The 17,199-nt window shown below is 32.5% G+C and overlaps 1 protein-coding gene across 1 annotated transcript; it reads left to right on the forward strand.

Moving 5' to 3' along the window:
• Positions 1 to 3,587: 3,587 nt before the first annotated feature.
• Positions 3,588 to 6,088, forward strand: LOC104090416 (expansin-A1-like). The gene is made up of 4 exons (XM_009595507.4): positions 3,588 to 3,835; positions 3,936 to 4,069; positions 4,187 to 4,499; positions 5,220 to 6,088. The coding sequence occupies exons 1-4, from the start codon at positions 3,591 to 3,593 to the stop codon at positions 5,524 to 5,526; spliced, it is 999 nt and encodes a 332-aa protein (XP_009593802.4). The 5' UTR covers positions 3,588 to 3,590; the 3' UTR covers positions 5,527 to 6,088.
• Positions 6,089 to 17,199: the final 11,111 nt, after the last annotated feature.

The raw sequence follows: 17,199 nt of genomic DNA on the forward strand, positions 1-17,199 counted from the left end.
GATGTTAGGAAGAAAATCTTCCAATTTTACAGAGGAAAAGTGAAAAGAAAAGAAGTAAGAATAAACATAAAAGTGAAAATCCAGATCTAGGAATATGTGATACTTTGACTGTGATCAGGGTTAAAAGAACAAAAATACGTTTGAAATTGAACGGTCCAAAATTAAATTTCCCAATGAAGACAAGAATATGCGGTAGAAAAGGCAGTTATCAGTAGTGAATTGCCTAAACGAAAAAAGGTAATCTTGCAACTGATAATTCTGCTGCATTTGCCACAAAATTTTGGAATTTACAAACATGCAATTACATAAGTTACTCCTTTACTGTTTTGTATATTTGTCATTCTGTTATAGAGTAAATTCTTTTGTTTTTTACCTTTTCACCTGGGTAAAGTAAATTCTACACTTTGCTAAAAATAATTGTAAATTCTACACTAATATTCAACCCCTCCTTTCCTTTCCTTTAGTATTAGACACACTCCGTGTAATGTTTGGTATATAAAGGAATTTCTATATATGGATGAAAGACATGGTGGACAAAGAGTAAAGGTAAAACAACCACTAATGTTTGCATTAGGGTATGCCATCTAAATCACACTTCTTGAGTTGTGACTCTTCCCCGGATCTTGTGTGAACATGGAATGCATTATTCACCGGGTTGTCCTTTTTTTTAATTTATGGATGAGAGTTATCTATGTGTGACCTATAAGTCATGGGTTCGAGCTGTGAAGCAATCACTAATATTTGTATTACAGTAAACTGTCTATATCACACCTTGAGCTGCGGCTCTTTCTCGGACCTTGCGTGAACTTGGAATGCCTTGTGCATCGTAATGAGGTTTTTATTTTTATTTTTATGGATGAGAGATGTGTAAAATGACATATATATATCTTTTAAAATGTATAGCAATCACCCTTCCTACCTCTACCTTTTTTTAAAACAAAATAATAATAATTGTTTAACATGGTATGTGGAAGAAAACAACAAAGCAAAAAAGAAAAAGGCAAATGGAATTTTGGAAAGATGGAGAAAGGAGACAAATAGAATGCATGTGCAATTTCCTCCATTGCCGCAGAGCTTCAACTTTCAAACTAGTCATTTTCAACTACAACAATTTGCAGGAGAACCAGATTTCATGAAAGGCACCTTCCTTCTTTCCTTATTTGAATTTTGAAATTACGTTTTAGTCCCAAACAGACAAGCATATCCTAATAATTCTACTTATATATTTATTTAATATTTTTTGGGGGGTCACACTCTTCCGGGTTAATTTTACTGATGGTCATTGTACTATTTTCAATTTTACTAAAGTCATATAACTATTTTTTGTCACTTAAAAGTAACTAAACTTTAAAATTTTGTCACTTAAAAGTTATTTTTTCTCAAACCCCTACCATAAATACGACATGGCATTAAATTTTATGATAAAAATTCAAAAATAAATGCCACATAAGCTAATATGGGTCATACCCATTTTAGATTTATTTATCCTTTAATGTGATTTGATCCATAATCCAAATGAGTTTCGATTAAAAAAAAAATATTAATTTCACATTAGTTTAAAATGATTATCCTATACTACAAAGTTTTGCCTTTTCTATCACAGCACATTCATAATTATTCTATACTAAAATAATCTATGCTAGAAAATACTTATTTTGTTTGTATGCCCCATCCGAGTCATTCATAATTATTCTATACTAAAATAATATATGCTAGAAAATTCTTATTTTGTTTGTATGCCCCATCCGAGTCATTTTAAAATACTATTGTATACAATAGTATTTTAGCTATTGACGAGTTATAAAATGACTGAGATGGGGCAAACAAACAAGATAAGAATTTTCTAGTATAGATTATTTTAGTATAGAATAATTATGAATATGCTGAAAAGGCAAAACTTTGTAGTATAGGATAATCATTTTAAACTAATGTGGAATTAATATTTTTTTTTTTATCGAAACTCATTTGGATTATGGATCAAATCACATTAAAGGATAAACGGATCTAAAATGGGCATGACCCATATTAGCTTATGTGACATTTATTTTTGGATTTTTATCATAAAATTTAATGCCATATCATATTTATGGTAGGGGTTTGAGGCAAAATGACTTTTAAGTGATAATGATAAAGTTCAGTTACTTTTAATTGACAAAAAATAGTTATATGACTTTAGTGAAATTAAAAGATAGTTTAATGACAATCAGTGAAATTAACTCACTCTTCCCTCAGTGAAAATTGCAATTCGTTGACAATATTATAGAATTTGTGTCATCTTGTCAACCAAAAGGAAAGAAAAAGGAATTAAAAAGAATGAAAATAATGAATTAATATGTGTAAATTCAATATTTCAATGTATAAGAGCGTGATTGTTGGACTTGTTTGGAACTCTTCAAGAACAATATATAATTACACTTAAATTAGAGTGTTTGCATAAGAAATGATTGCAAAACAACTACGTAAATAAAATGGGATCATAAGTCTCGGTTTTAAGTAGTTCATTCAATTTTTAATATTTCAAATTTCAACCAAAGTCATAGAAAATTGAATAGTAAATTAAAGAGGTCATGACTCATGCCATGTTGGAAAATTTAGAAGATCTTGATCTTCACGTGTTACAAAATCCCAAAACGTACCAACTATTTGAAAAGTAGCCGAAATAATATTTCAAATTTGCAATAATTAAGTAGTTATTACGATATAGGCCAATATTGATAGTCGTAAGTCATATCTTACCATAAAAAATTATAGTGAGATCGATATAATCTATTCACCCTTAATCAGAGGTATCGAGTTCAAGACCTAAAATTAAAAGAAATTTTGATAAGGAACGTTTTTCTTTTTAATGAATCTTACAGTGCACGAATCTAAATTAGTTGGGACACTACCAAACACCGAGTGAAAAAAAGGAAGAAGAAAATCGTATATTTAGAAGCTTGATAAATAAAAAAGGTTTTTAGTCCATGCTGTGTATTTCCCTAATATAAATTTAGTAGGTAGGGAGGTTAGATGTACTTTTGCAGCCACAGAACAGACTGCTATATTTAATGAGGAGAAACAATAAACTAATATTAATTTGAATATTTTTAAGTGAGTCATTTCTATTAAATTCTGCTACCCGAAAAAGATTTCGTTATTCAATTCACTCACTTCTACTTAATGTACTATAAACGGCCGAACCACTGAAAAGAACTGACCCTAATGACAGAATTTACTCTCTTCTATTTTCAGCTGACCAGCAGAGAGTATTTAAATTACAGTGTTTGTAGCAGATGCAGCACTTATTTGAAAATTAAAAAAGAATATATAAAATATATGTATTTTATCAATTATTATTTTTTGAAGCGGTTAAAATATATATTTGTGGCAAAGATATGGCAAAGAATTCTAATGTTTTTACCAACAGAGGAAAAACCAGAAGACCCCACTTGGATTTTGTAAATTTTGGTCTTATTACCAAATAGCACAAGACTACAAACTTTACGCGGTTTCAACCCATAAAACATTAAAACCTAATTTGTCAAGGCCCAAAATTTTTTTTACCGTCAAATTCCCACCATCAAAATCTCAAAAATAAAAATCTTTAATTAATGGTCCTAACTAGGGCAGTTTTTGGTCCCCTCAGCAGCCTTAAAAAAGTGTCAGTCAGTTGTGTAACTGTAGCACAACTTAAAGGCCAAGCCCCCAAACTCTTAAAATCCCTATTTATATCACTCCAAATCTCTCCCATTTTCCCACACCAAACTCAACTACCTTTTACTCCTCCCTCCTTAGTACTCTTTTATTCACATTCTCACCATCTCTCTGTTTCTCAAGTCAAGGCTCACACTCCAAAGTAATAGCCTTTCTTCTTTTCTTTAAAAAATGCTCACACAATTTTCAAGATTCTTTACATTTCTTGAACATATGCTTAAAAAGTTGTAATCTTTATGCAGGAACATGGCTTATTTTGGGATTTGCTTTGTTGGTTTGTTAGCAATGGTCTCATCAGTTTATGGTTATGGTGGAGGAGGTTGGATTAATGCTCATGCTACTTTTTATGGTGGTGGTGATGCCTCTGGCACAATGGGTATGCACCATTTTCTTTAAATATTTCAAAATTCTCTATATTTTTTTTTGTAATTTTAGGCTAATTATTTGTGCTGATTCTTGATTTTCTTTCTTGTTGCATGTGTTTTTAAAATAGGTGGGGCATGTGGATATGGTAATTTGTATAGTCAAGGGTATGGTACAAATACTGCAGCATTAAGTACAGCTATGTTCAACAATGGGTTGAGCTGTGGTTCTTGTTTTGAGATACGGTGTGTGAATGATAGGAAAGGGTGTTTGCCTGGTTCAATTGTGGTCACTGCTACCAATTTTTGCCCACCAAATAATGCATTGCCTAACAATGCAGGGGGTTGGTGTAATCCTCCCCTTCACCATTTTGACCTCTCTCAGCCTATTTTCCAACACATTGCTCAATACAAAGCTGGAATTGTCCCTGTTGCTTACAGAAGGTATGTTTATTGTTTTATCAAAGTTTTCTTGGAACCCCATTTTATTACATACTATGGTTTTTGCTAAATGTTTGGTAATGTATGGTTACTTAATTCCTCAAAGAGGGTCAAGGAGAATTTTTTCTTTTCACAATATGAGTTAATTTTCCCTTTTAAGGAATATGAACAAAGAAAAAAAAATGCTAAGGCAAGGGTTTATTTTTATTTTTTTCTATAAACTTATACTTGTCTAAATTGCTTCGCCTAAGCTTTGAAATTTCTCATTGGTGCCTTGAAAATGACATGAATTTACTCTACATGCAAAAAATGGTGAAACCACATGTGTGGTCCCCTTTGACAATAGTTTTAATTTTACTATTGTAACTTGGAAGTTTCCCATTTGGCTCTTTTCAATGAGTATACTTTAGCCTTCTTGCTTGGTTTTAGTAAACTTGGAATAGTAGAATATACAAATATTGTCACCACTGGACAATCTATATTTATATAGCCGATTCCTGGTTAATATTGAGGCTTATTTAATGTTGTTATGCAAAACATTGTCACCATATGGACCCACATTAAGGATAGTCCGGTGCACTATGCAGTGAATTCCGTATAAGCGTCAGACCATAAGCGTATGTCGTACACAACTTTACTTTGCATTTTTTGCAAGAAACTTTTTTTCACGGCTCGAACCCCTTAACTCTTAATATATGACACATTTTTTCTCCAAAAATTCAGGGTACCCTGCAGAAGAAGGGGAGGTATCAGGTTCACAATCAATGGGCACGCATACTTCAACCTTGTACTTGTAACAAATGTTGGTGGTGGTGGTGATGTTCATGCTGTAGCTGTAAAAGGATCAAGAACTGGTTGGCAACCAATGTCAAGAAACTGGGGACAAAACTGGCAAAACAACAATTATCTTAATGGCCAAACACTCTCATTTAAGGTTACTACAGGTGATGGCCGCAGTTTGATTTCCTACAATGTTGCACCAGCTCATTGGTCTTTTGGACAGACTTATACTGGAGCTCAATTCCACTGAAAAAAGTTTGGCTGCTCAAGCATTTAATATTTTAGTTAAATGGGGTTTGAAGTATTTTAGTATACTAGTATTATTATTATTATGTATACTAATTTGGTCACTAGTATTAGTATTGTGACTGTTTTAGTATAGAATGGGAGTACTCAAATAGAGTATATAGGAGGACTATGTCTATTTGGGAGGTTTTACTGTGGACTCTAGGGTAAAAAATGAGAAGGGCATATTTTAAAATTGTCCTTTTTTTCATTTTTGTTTGAATTAAGGGTAGCCTATTTTTGGGACCCTAATTCTTTTGAGGCCACTCTTTTTAGGGGTTCTTTTGTATTTGGGGTTTATTTTGTAATTTTTCCTTCTGTGGAGGGCAGAAGAGGAAAGCAGTGGTGGAAATTTATCACCCGCACTTGGTTTAGGTGTATCTTTTTAGTAAAGATACAGAAGTTTGCAACTTTTTTTTTTTGTTGCTTCAGCCTATAGCTGGAGATGGAGGTGGTTTGTGTGAGACTAAAGTGTAAAAATCCATTTAACTATTAGTAATGAATTAAGAATATGCTTATGTATTGAACTTTTTATCTCTCTTGTCTCTTTTCTTTTGTGTATTTTATCTTTTTATTTTCTTTAACTTTTGAACTATATTCTTTAAGATGTTGATGTTTATTTGATACAGGCCACAAACTGCCATCAGCCTAACTTTCTGAATGATTATGATAAACTATCTTTTTTGATATTTTAAAGTGGTGGGGTTTGGACAAAGATTTGATTAAATCTGTGTTTGAACATTCATTTATTTTGAAAAGAATTTGAAGTTTTTTTGAGTAGCAAACTTGATTTAAAGATTTTATTTTTAAAATCTGCCAAAAAATGGTATAAATCAATAAACAAATAAATATTTGAAAATAAAATTTGAAAAAAAATTCGGGAGCTAAGTGTTCTTTTCTCACAAGTAGTTAATATTGTTTTTGCCTCGCACTTAAATGATCATCCCACTAATGACACCTCTGAATCTAATGCAGTAGGTCTGTTTTGCAAAAGAAAAGGGAAAAAAAAAGCATTGAAAATTTCACAAAGAAAAGGTGGGTACTTTTGTTTAAAATGTTTCAACTTTTGTGGATGAGATTCTTATCTGAGTCAATGGTTTTGCAATGAAGATTCTATGCATGTGGAGGACATTGTCTTTCCACAAATAAAAAGATAAGTTGAGCGCTTGTTTACCTTATTTTACCCCTGATTTAGAGTACTGTTTATAGCCTCTCTTATTTTTTAACAGATTTTTCATTTTGGGGTCAAGTATTTTTGAGTTTTATATAACAGTTTCACCTAGTATCATACCTTTAAGTAGAGGACATGGAAAACAAATGCGAATCCAGAATTTAAACTCTATAGTTTCAACTTTTAAGATTTTTAGCATAAGATCTATTATATTTTTAAAGTTATTGGTTCATATTTACTATTTTTGGAATTTTAATAAATTTTTTACTCGATGTTAAAAATTATGAGTTCAATTGAAACGACAGGTGTAACATTACATCCGCCCCAGATGGGAATTAAAGTTTCTGGATTTGTGATTGGTCTCGCGAACTGCTGGAACTTTCCAGGAAATTTCACTCTTGAGTTGTGAATTCTTTCCATTCTGCTTAAAGAAGTGATGCTGTATTAATCACACAAGGAAACAATAAAGGGAAATTCCATAGCTCAATTACCACTTCCGTTCCATTTTAACTTAAAAATTTGTCCCAAAATAAGTGCTGCTTTAGAAAACCAATGCAAATAGTTAAAGTGGCGCAAAAAGGGGATGGAAGGAGTATATAATTTGGAAACAGTTCCCTATTTTGCTCTTAAGGTTACATTTAACATTCTTAACTGAATATACTAAGGTCCTTAGTCTTCCGGCAACATACGACTTCTTAGCAACACAAATTTAAGTTACAAGGTGACATTTGTTCACCCTAGGGTTGTTGGGATACGTTATTTAGTATTCCTCCGTTCTACTTTATGTGAACCTGTTTCACCGGGTACAGAGTTTAAGAAAAAATAAAACTTTTGGAATTTTTGGTCCTAAACAAGTCAAAAAGGGGCCTAGAGTATTTGTATGGTTATAAAAGCGTCTCATTAAGGGTAGAATTGTAAGTTTTAAATAATATTATTTCCAAATTTAGAAATGGGTCATTCTTTTTGGAATTGACCAAAAAGAAAATAAGTTCATACAAACTAGAACGGAGGGAGTATAAAATTCATTGCCGTAAAAATTAAAATTGAAAAGAAAGTAGAAAATACTCTCCATCAGTGTGAAGGTGTCCGGGTTTTGAGAGTCAAATAAATTATTTTTATCGTATTTTTTATATATATGTCTTTTAGCTATTTTAAATAATTAAGTACTACGATTTATAGTATTTTTTAAATTAATTTTTAAATATATAAATTTAATTTGAAAATTCTATATTCAAACATACGAACAATATTATGAAAATTGAATTGGAGCATAGGAGGGAGTAAGAAGGATTTGTGTATTCAAAGAGACCAAGGCGGGACAATGAAAAGCCTGACGGCGACGACTAGTCAAACCCTTCTTTTCTCGCCTCGTCACTCAAAACCTCATTAGTGCGCTCTTCCTATTCATTTCTCACTTTTTCTTTTCTTTTTTTCTTTTAAAGGCTCTTTTCTTCTTAACGACTAAATTCAAATTCAAATTCAAATGTTAAATATTTTTAAAATGTAAAAGTTGTGACTCGTCTAGAAATAACATAGAATCCTTTAAGGTAGTGTTTGAACATAGATGTGGTTTAAACTTGAAAAATAATTTTTTGAAATTATGGTCAAAATAATTTTTACAAGTTGAAATTGTATTTGATCATGTATTTTATTTAAAACAAAAGTTGACATTTTGTGAGTGGAAGAAATTTTTTTTACAAAAAAACTGTCATAAACCAGTTTATAGGAACTTGATTTATTTTTTCAAAAACTGATCATATTTCATAAATAAATAATATTTTAATCCCCCAAAACGGTGTTCTAAGCTTATGTCCAAACGGGTCCTAAGCTTCACATCTATTGTCGGTGGATAAAGTATGAGAGGCTTAAGCTTTATGTCTTGTAATGTACATCTCATACGTTCCAACTTGTGTTTACGCTTTGAATTGTCAATTCAGTAAGCATCAGAATTCTTTTAATCATTTGATTTTAAATTAGAGGAGTATAACATTGTGTCGTTTTATAAGTAAGAACTAAGTTAGTTAGGATACTATCCATAATACTAAACTAAATTCGAACTTTGAAAATGAAAATATTCTAAAAAAAAGTGCGTCGTCGTTAATTGGAACCCCAATGCAGAAAAAGAAAAAAAATAATATACTTCTGTATGAAAACATGTGATTAGTCTATGAGTCAAACACATTGTTTCCAAGATTTTAAAGAGCACTGCCCTAAACTAACTATAGTAAATTAGTAACTACCAAAGGGATAGAGGTAATCCCTCCGTCTCATATTAATAGTCATGGTTATTAAAAATAATTGTCTCAAATTATTTGTCATTTTAGAAGTTCAAGATAAAATTGATTGTTTTTTTCTTTTTTATCCTTAGTAATAATTGTTCTTGAAGATACAAATAACACATAAATAGAATAAATATCTAATAAAGAGAGATTATATCTTAAGATATAAATAAGGGTAGAACAATCTAATCCCTTTCCTAATTAATATTTTTTAAGCGGCTTGTAAAAGTGAAACACGACACATAATATGAGACTGAGAAAGTAATAGAATAAGAAAAGATTTTCATTTTTTCTGGGAGCTAATGTAAATGCTAAGGTGTAAATGCAGACAAAAGAAGAGAGATACGGGATCTTCAGGGATGTCATATTCTTTGGACATCTTCACATGTGATTTTTCGCCGCATTTATCGCTCATCTTACTTGTCCTATTTTCCCTCTTCTTCTTCTTCTTCTTCTTTTTCTATCTTATATTAAAGAAATATTCTTGGAATTAGAAGACATTGATGTGAAAAGAGAGAACGAATTATATGGTAAGAAACTTTGGTAAAAAAAAGAAAGGTTCTGCGTATATTGTACCTTTCTTTCACCTATACAAATATACAACTAAGGTAATGTTACCATTGAATTTCTTCCTATTCTATTCCATCAATTTATTTTCCAATTTCCGCTTTCTTGTTTTAGTTATTTATTTTTATATTAAAAACGCAAATGTGGAGATATGTTGTCTCACTTGTAAATTCCTTAAACTTATATATAGATAGTTGACATTATAATCCTATCATTGATAAAAGGAAGAAGATAGACAACGAGTCTCAAGCCAAGTATAAAAATTGGTAAAAGGAAAACAAGTCTCATTTATAATGACAACACGAGTTTTTAACTGAACTCATTAACTTATGTAATGGGAGTAGAAAGCCAATGTAATAGTTGTAAGACGCATTTGTATCAGCTATGCTATAGCGGAACCAAAATTTTTGCAACAAGGTAGAAATGATAGCAAGTAGCCACTCTAAAGGACTGTTATTTAGGAATTAATCAGTGCGTTCTAAATTTTAATATTTCAGGAAAAAAATATTTTGAATTTTCTTGAAGTTAAGATAATAATTTAAATTTCAGGACAAAATAAGTACTGACTAATATCTAAGTAGCATCTTTGAGAATGACTATACGTGTAGTTCTATGTCGAGATTGACAACCCACAATAGAGGCCCAAAAAACTTTTCTAATAATCGTGAGAATGGGCCTCATCTTTATGTCTTCTTTTCCTCTCAGATTAGGACAAGCCTTCTGGACTACTGAAGCCCATATTAGGACTTCCATGGGCTAAATGCAATTTGATACACAATTTTCATGCTGTGTCACGTCACCCATTTAAAATCGAGAATACTTAATCTAAATATCCCTTCACTCAATCACTTAAATTAAAATAGCATACGGATATATAATATAATATGATGTATCATTATGTATAATCAATCATAATCTATACACCAACTAAGAAAGTGACAATAAATCCTCGACTATTTCTGTAAATATTCCTTTAATCAATTCGTGCTTTTGTCTGTTTGGTGGACTATGTTGGTCCTACGCAGTGCCTCGAACTTGTCGGAGAAAATGACCCTCTATAACCTTTCAAAATTTTAATAGCCCATATTTTTCTACATTGACACGAAATATACCTCCGGATCAAACATATTATATTTAATAGCCCGGAATGTCTATTTTGTATATTTTTTGTATAGTGACAGTCTATTTTGTAAATATTTTGTATAGCAATAGTCTATTGTATATAAATTGTATAGTGAGAGTATATTTTATATATTTTTTGTATAGTGACAGTCTATTTTGTATGTATTTTGCATAGTGACAGTCTATTGTATATAAATTGTATAGTGACAGTCTATTTAGTATATTTTTTGTATAGCGACAGTCTATTTTGTATATATTTTATATAGTGACTGTCTATTTTATATAAATTGTATAGTGACAGTCTATTTTGTGCATTGTTTGTATAGTGACAATCTATTTTTGTGTATATTTTGTATATACTGTATCGAAGAAATTGATAAGGTAAGATGAATTTTTTTATAAAATAAGAATGGAAGTGGCAGAATAAAAAAAAAATTGGCCTGAAAAGAAGTGCTGAGAGTTTGTATTGTTGATTTTTACTACAAATTCTTTTTTTCTTTGGTGAATGATTTATTTTCCAGAAGAAGATACGAAAGCGAAGATTGGTAGAGCTGTAGTGAACGAGATAAATTGGAAGAAGAGCAAAGAATGCAAGAAAATTTTGGACTTTGGCGACTAGGGAAGACAGGGCGGCACGAGAAATTTTATCATGTGTAAGACATGATACGTAATACTTGTGTGAGAATAATTTTCTTGTGTAAGAAAAAAAAGAAGTTTGCTCACGACAGAGTAGTGACAAATTTTTGTAGTGGAAGATGAAATGGTTTGAACTTTGAAGTACAAGGAAGAAAGAAGGTATTTAAATTTTTTTCAAAGAAGAAAGAAGGTTTATTTTGAAGGTAGGAGATTGCTAAAAGTTAATAAAGTGACACCATAGGACCCACTTTCCCATTTGTCAAAATTTAAGAGGAGTCTCACATATAGACCCAACGTAATATAAAATTTTCTAGGCAGCACAATATGTTGGTTAACATATTTTATTTATTTTTGGCTACAAGTTGTAATATAGAATTGTAGGCTAGGCGGGTGTTTATAGTTTCAGTCGAGCGACTAACTTTGTCAAAAGCTCAACTTGTTGGGTGTCCATCTGACTGCTTAAATATTTGGGTCTGCTATCTATCCTAGGGATACTTTTAACTTTTGATCCCTATTTGTAGTATGGGCAAAACTTCAAGGTGAAACGTTAAAAATATTACGTAGGGATGATAAACGGTGCGGGGCGAATTTAAGTTTATGCAATTCTTTTAAAATTAAAAGGCGATTGCGGGGCGGTTGCGGTTTAGACTTTTGTATAATACCTGCACCGTACATTTGCTGCTGTTCGTTAATGAAGAGCCAAATGCTTTCCATCTTCTGTTCTAATTTGCTTTCTGAATTGGTATTTGGTATTATAAATTTCCCTTGCTCATCTATATATTTATTTTTATTCTGGATTTTATTAGTTCATTAATGTCCTCATCTTTTCTTGTTCCTTCAAGCTTAAACTTGTGGGTCATATTTTAACTATAAATCTGAACATATTCAGATATTATCAATAATTCAAGCTTTTTTCCTTCTTTTTTGTTTTTCTTAAGTTTCTTTAACTGTTCGATAAGAACAAATATCTTGACTAGCACTCTTTGACAACTTTATCTTTGTTCATAGTTCTCAATAAGAAAAAATATATATGAGATTTAGTGTCATGTTATTAATCATTAGAATTAATATAAGAAAATATATATATATGAGATTTAGTGTCATGTTATTAATCATTAGAATTAATATGAACGTAGTATAGTAATTTTAAGAAGATATATTTAAAATTGATTAATATAATTAACTCACTAATCAAATTACTATTCTAATGAATTAATATGCCTAAAAGATATTTTCTAACAATATCAGTAGTAGACATCATACATTATGGGCATAGCTGGAACGACCAAGAAAAGAGAAAAGAATGCCATCGGCCATTGGTAATATTTTTTTAAAAACAAATTCAAAGAGAAACTATTCACTAAAAATGAAACAAGGAAACTTTTGCTTTGAGGGGCGAGTCCGGGCGCATTTATGCAGGGCGGGCTGGGTTGAAAACAGAAAGTTTTGCGATGCGGTGCGGGTTGAATTCTTATCGGGTTATGGCTAAACCTGTCCCGCCTCGTTCCATTGCCATTTCTAATGTTGGCCATAGGGCAAGTAAGGGAAAAAAAATTGAAGACCATTTTATAAACTCTGCACCAAATCAATCTGGACAATAAAACTCTGCACCAAATCAATCTCGATAATAAAACTTTTAACGTGATGGAGCATTTTCTTAGAACAAAAAATTTCTTAAATCTTAGCTTAGTTACTAGTGTTCGAAATCCAAGAAAATCTAGTAATTCTGTTTATGTGTATCTGAATATGGTGGATGAGAGGGAAAGTATGGTTTGATGGTAATGCTAGAACGAAATCACCGAATTTGGTAAATTTCAGTAAAATGCTTGTTGTGAGGGAGGAAAAAAAAGTAAAAACAATATAAGTGGTGTTATACACGTGTCAAGAGCATATATAACACCACTCTACATAAATCTAGGATTGTTTCGAGATGGATATTAGTTCTCCTCCGAACAAGAAGGGTAAGGGGTCACCCATTAATTAACCTTTTCAAATAAGTTTTTAAGGGACAATTTATGTACATTTTCAAAAATAAAAAAAAAGTATTGGGGAGCAATAGGGATAAGGAGATTGGGCTATAGAAGCATATACAAAGATACATAACAAAACGCAAACTCGTATAACTCCGAAGTATCCTCCAAGATAGTGTTTCAGCTAGGAATGCAAGAACCGGGTTGATTCGGTTTTTATTAAAGAGATTTTTATTTTTCTATACTATATATGAAACTTTATTACCTTCCATAATCAAATTTTAACTTAATTACATGGGCATATACAATTTACCAATTATCTATATTATTATAAAAGCATGAATGCAATGTCGGTTTACAAAAATAACCTTATAATATTAAGCATAATAACTCACAATAAAAGGAAATAACCGAAATTCTAGATATTAACCTTATAATCCTATTAGTTTTAGGACATAATACTATACATTAGGAATCTTACATGATTATCTTTAGGAACCCTATTAGTATAATTACTTTCGAGCATAGACATATAATACTACATGTTAGTATGTATACCTAATATCTTTAGGAATACGTTATGTTTCCTTTTAATATAATTACTTTCGGGGTAGAGACATATTTTTAGTCATGTAATCATATTATTTTTAGGATATACTGTCACGACCCAAAATCCGTTAAAGGTCGTGATGGTACCAGATACTACTGTCACGCAAGCCAGCACTAAATAGTTAATTAAATTCTCATTTTAATATTTTTGAAATCGTAAAATTTACTTTAATTTATCTAGTAAAAGATGAACTTACAGAATAAATAATAATATTTTCCAATTTCAATACTGAACATCCCATAATCATCCTAGAACCCGGTGTCACAAGTGCATGAGCCTTTTTTAAAAATTTAAAATAAAATACAACAACTGTCAGGAATACAAATTTGGACAGGAAAGAAAAAGCAATACTCTGAAGGAGACTCTGCTGGCTGCGGTGCGTTCGTTGTATAGAATGCAGCTCACCTAAGTCCCCGCCATAATCGCGCATCTGCGCCAACAAGGCCGCTAAACATATGTGTACACCTGCACAAAAATGTGCAGCAAGTGTAGTATGAGTACGTAAATCAACGCGTACCCAGTAAGTATCCCGCCTAACCTCGAAGAAGTAGTGACGAGGGGTTGACTTCGACACTTACTATGAGTTATAAATAGAAAATCAATGATATAATTAAGCATGGATTGCGTAGAACAACTGTAAGCTCAATATCATGAAATAAGTAAACAATTCTTTTGTTCATAAGAAATTTCCAAATTTATTTTCGTCATTTAACATTTTTGTAGCTCGGGCCAATGAAAGCAATGTCAATTATCATCAATTCCAAAAAAACATATCATGCGCAAGTCATGCCGAAGTCGTACGACCCGATCCAACATAATATTTAAACAGTGTACCGCCGAGGGTCGAACGGCACGAACCATAGATGCATCTATTTAACCCGCTGAGATGTTCGGCCCGCTCTACAAAAGAGAAAATACAATTTAAAGCAACCAAATTCAAGGTTTATTAAGGGGCAAATATTCCAAGAATTTCAAATTCCCATTTAACAGTCAAGTAAATGAAGTTTAACCTTTTTACAATTCCTTTATCTAATTTCTAAATAGTTTAAACAATCAAATTAACAAGTAGGGCGTAACATCACAAGTACAACATGATATGGGTCCTAGACTACCCAGACATAAGCATAATAGTAGCTACCCTCAGACTCTCGTCACCTCGTGCATACGTAGCCCTCCATAAATTGAAGCACATAATAATTTGATTCACGTATGGGGTTAATTCCCTCTTACAAGGTTAGAAAGGAGACTTACCTCGTCTCAAAGTCTACTTTCCGATTCAAGAATGCGCTCACACCCTCAAGTCGGTGCCAAATCAATCCAAACTAATCAAATAATATACAAACTAATCAATACGTGCTCAAGAGTTCGTATTCCAACTATTAAAGAGGTTACCCAACCCCATATGCAAGATTCTAAAAATTTACCCCGGGCCCACATGCCCGGATTTTGGAAATTTTTGAAGAAGGTTGTTACCCATAACCTTAGAAACATAAATATATGATTTTCACTAAGTCCATAACCATTTTCATGGTAAAATCCTATTTTTTATTAAACCCTAGGCTTTTCATCTAAACCCATGATTTCTACCAATTTTCATGTAAATTCTACCCATAATCTATGTATTAAACTCACATTAAGTAGAAATTACTTACCTCACAAAGCTTGGTCGAAATCCCCTCCTTGAAAGCTCTCAAATCGCCCAAGAGTGGATGAAAATGTGATAGAAATGGCCTAAGTCCCGTATTAAATGAACCCTCACTGCCCAACGACTTTCGCACCTGCGTTGCTTTGGGCCGCACCTACGGCAAATGCCTCACAGGTGCGCCTTTCCCTCACCTGGCCGGGCTCCGCAGATGCGGACAAGGAGGGCCGCTTCTGCGAGCCTAGCCGCACCTGTGACCATGGCTCTCGCACTTGCGCTCACACAGGTGCGCCCAATCTTCCGCATCTGCGTATTCTAGGCTGCCCTCCATTTCTCACTTCTGTGGCTCGTGGCTCGCACCTGTGAGCCCGCACCTGCGGCTGGCCAAGTGCATGTGCGATTATGACAGATCTGGGAGCTTCAGCTGTTGCTCCAAGCTCCCGACTTGGTCCGAGCCTCGTCCGAGTGGGGGCCCCGCACGAACGTACCAATAAGTTTAGAATCATATAGCAAACTCGCTCAAACTCTCGGAATGCCCGAAACAACATTAAAACTAAGAATCGCACCCCAAAACCAATTGAATCAAACTTATGAACTTCAAGTTCTTCTATTCACTCAAAATGCGCCGAAACGTACTTAGACTACTCGGATTGACACCAAATTTTGCGTGCAAGTCTTAAATGACATTACAGAACTATTCCCAGTCTCGGAATTCCATTTGGATCTTGATATCAGCAAAACTCGCTCCAAACCAAATTTAAAGAACTTCTAGACCTTCAAAGAACCAACATTAACTATTAGGCGCCGAAACGCTCCCAAGTCATCCAAAACCCGATTCGGACATACGTTTAAGTCCAAAATCACCATACAAACCTGTTGGAACCTTCAAATTCCGATTCCGAGGCCGTTTACTTAAAAATCACACTTTAGTCAATTCCTCCAACTTAAAGATTCTGAAATTAGAATTTTCTTTCCAAATCAACTCCGAACTTCCCGAAATTCAATTCCGACTACGCGCACAAGTCATAATACCTGACGTGAAGCTGCTCGGGGTCTCAAACTGATGAATGACGTGCTAGAGCTCAAAACGACCGGTCGGGTCGTTACAAAAATGATACCAATAAATACTACCAAGAAGAATATACTTAAATACTTTAATACCAAATGGCATTCTACCATACATGTTTGTTATCAATTTTATTATTTCTTACGTATGTTAGTGTCACCGTATATATAATATATTAAGTTAACATTGATCTTCTATTGTATATAGATTGATTTTGAAGAAAAATATGCATGTCATGCTACTGAAAAACTTAGATACGCCGAATAACTTATGTTATAGCACACATATGGTATATAAAAGTTTTCACAATAACGTCAAACATGCAAAAAATATGATACTGGTCAATGTGCTTCTAAATATATTCTTATCCCTAAATTCAACTTTCATCTTCTGAAACTAAGGAATATCCTTTTAAATATGTGTGAAAATAATTTTTAGCCTGTTTATATTTTGCAAATATAATAAATAAAACACAAGAACAAACATCCTAAATATTAGACTGTTTTTACCACAATATATTTTCTTGCACGAACAACTGTATGTTGCACTTTCAAGAGGGATATCAAGATCGATAA

This window comes from Nicotiana tomentosiformis, chromosome 10 (genome assembly GCF_000390325.3).
Source record: "Nicotiana tomentosiformis chromosome 10, ASM39032v3, whole genome shotgun sequence".
In the NCBI taxonomy this organism is placed as follows: domain Eukaryota; kingdom Viridiplantae; phylum Streptophyta; class Magnoliopsida; order Solanales; family Solanaceae; genus Nicotiana; species Nicotiana tomentosiformis.

Excerpts from the sequence above, each read along its gene's own strand:
- LOC104090416 (XM_009595507.4), top strand. The coding sequence starts at position 3,591 with ATGGTCCTAACTAGGGCAGTTTTTGGTCCCCTCAGCAGCCTTAAAAAA. Across the intron at positions 3,836-3,935 it reads GTCAAGGCTCACACTCCAAA|GAACATGGCTTATTTTGGGA; the intron begins GTAATAGCCTTT and ends ATCTTTATGCAG. Across the intron at positions 4,070-4,186 it reads TGATGCCTCTGGCACAATGG|GTGGGGCATGTGGATATGGT; the intron begins GTATGCACCATT and ends TTTTTAAAATAG.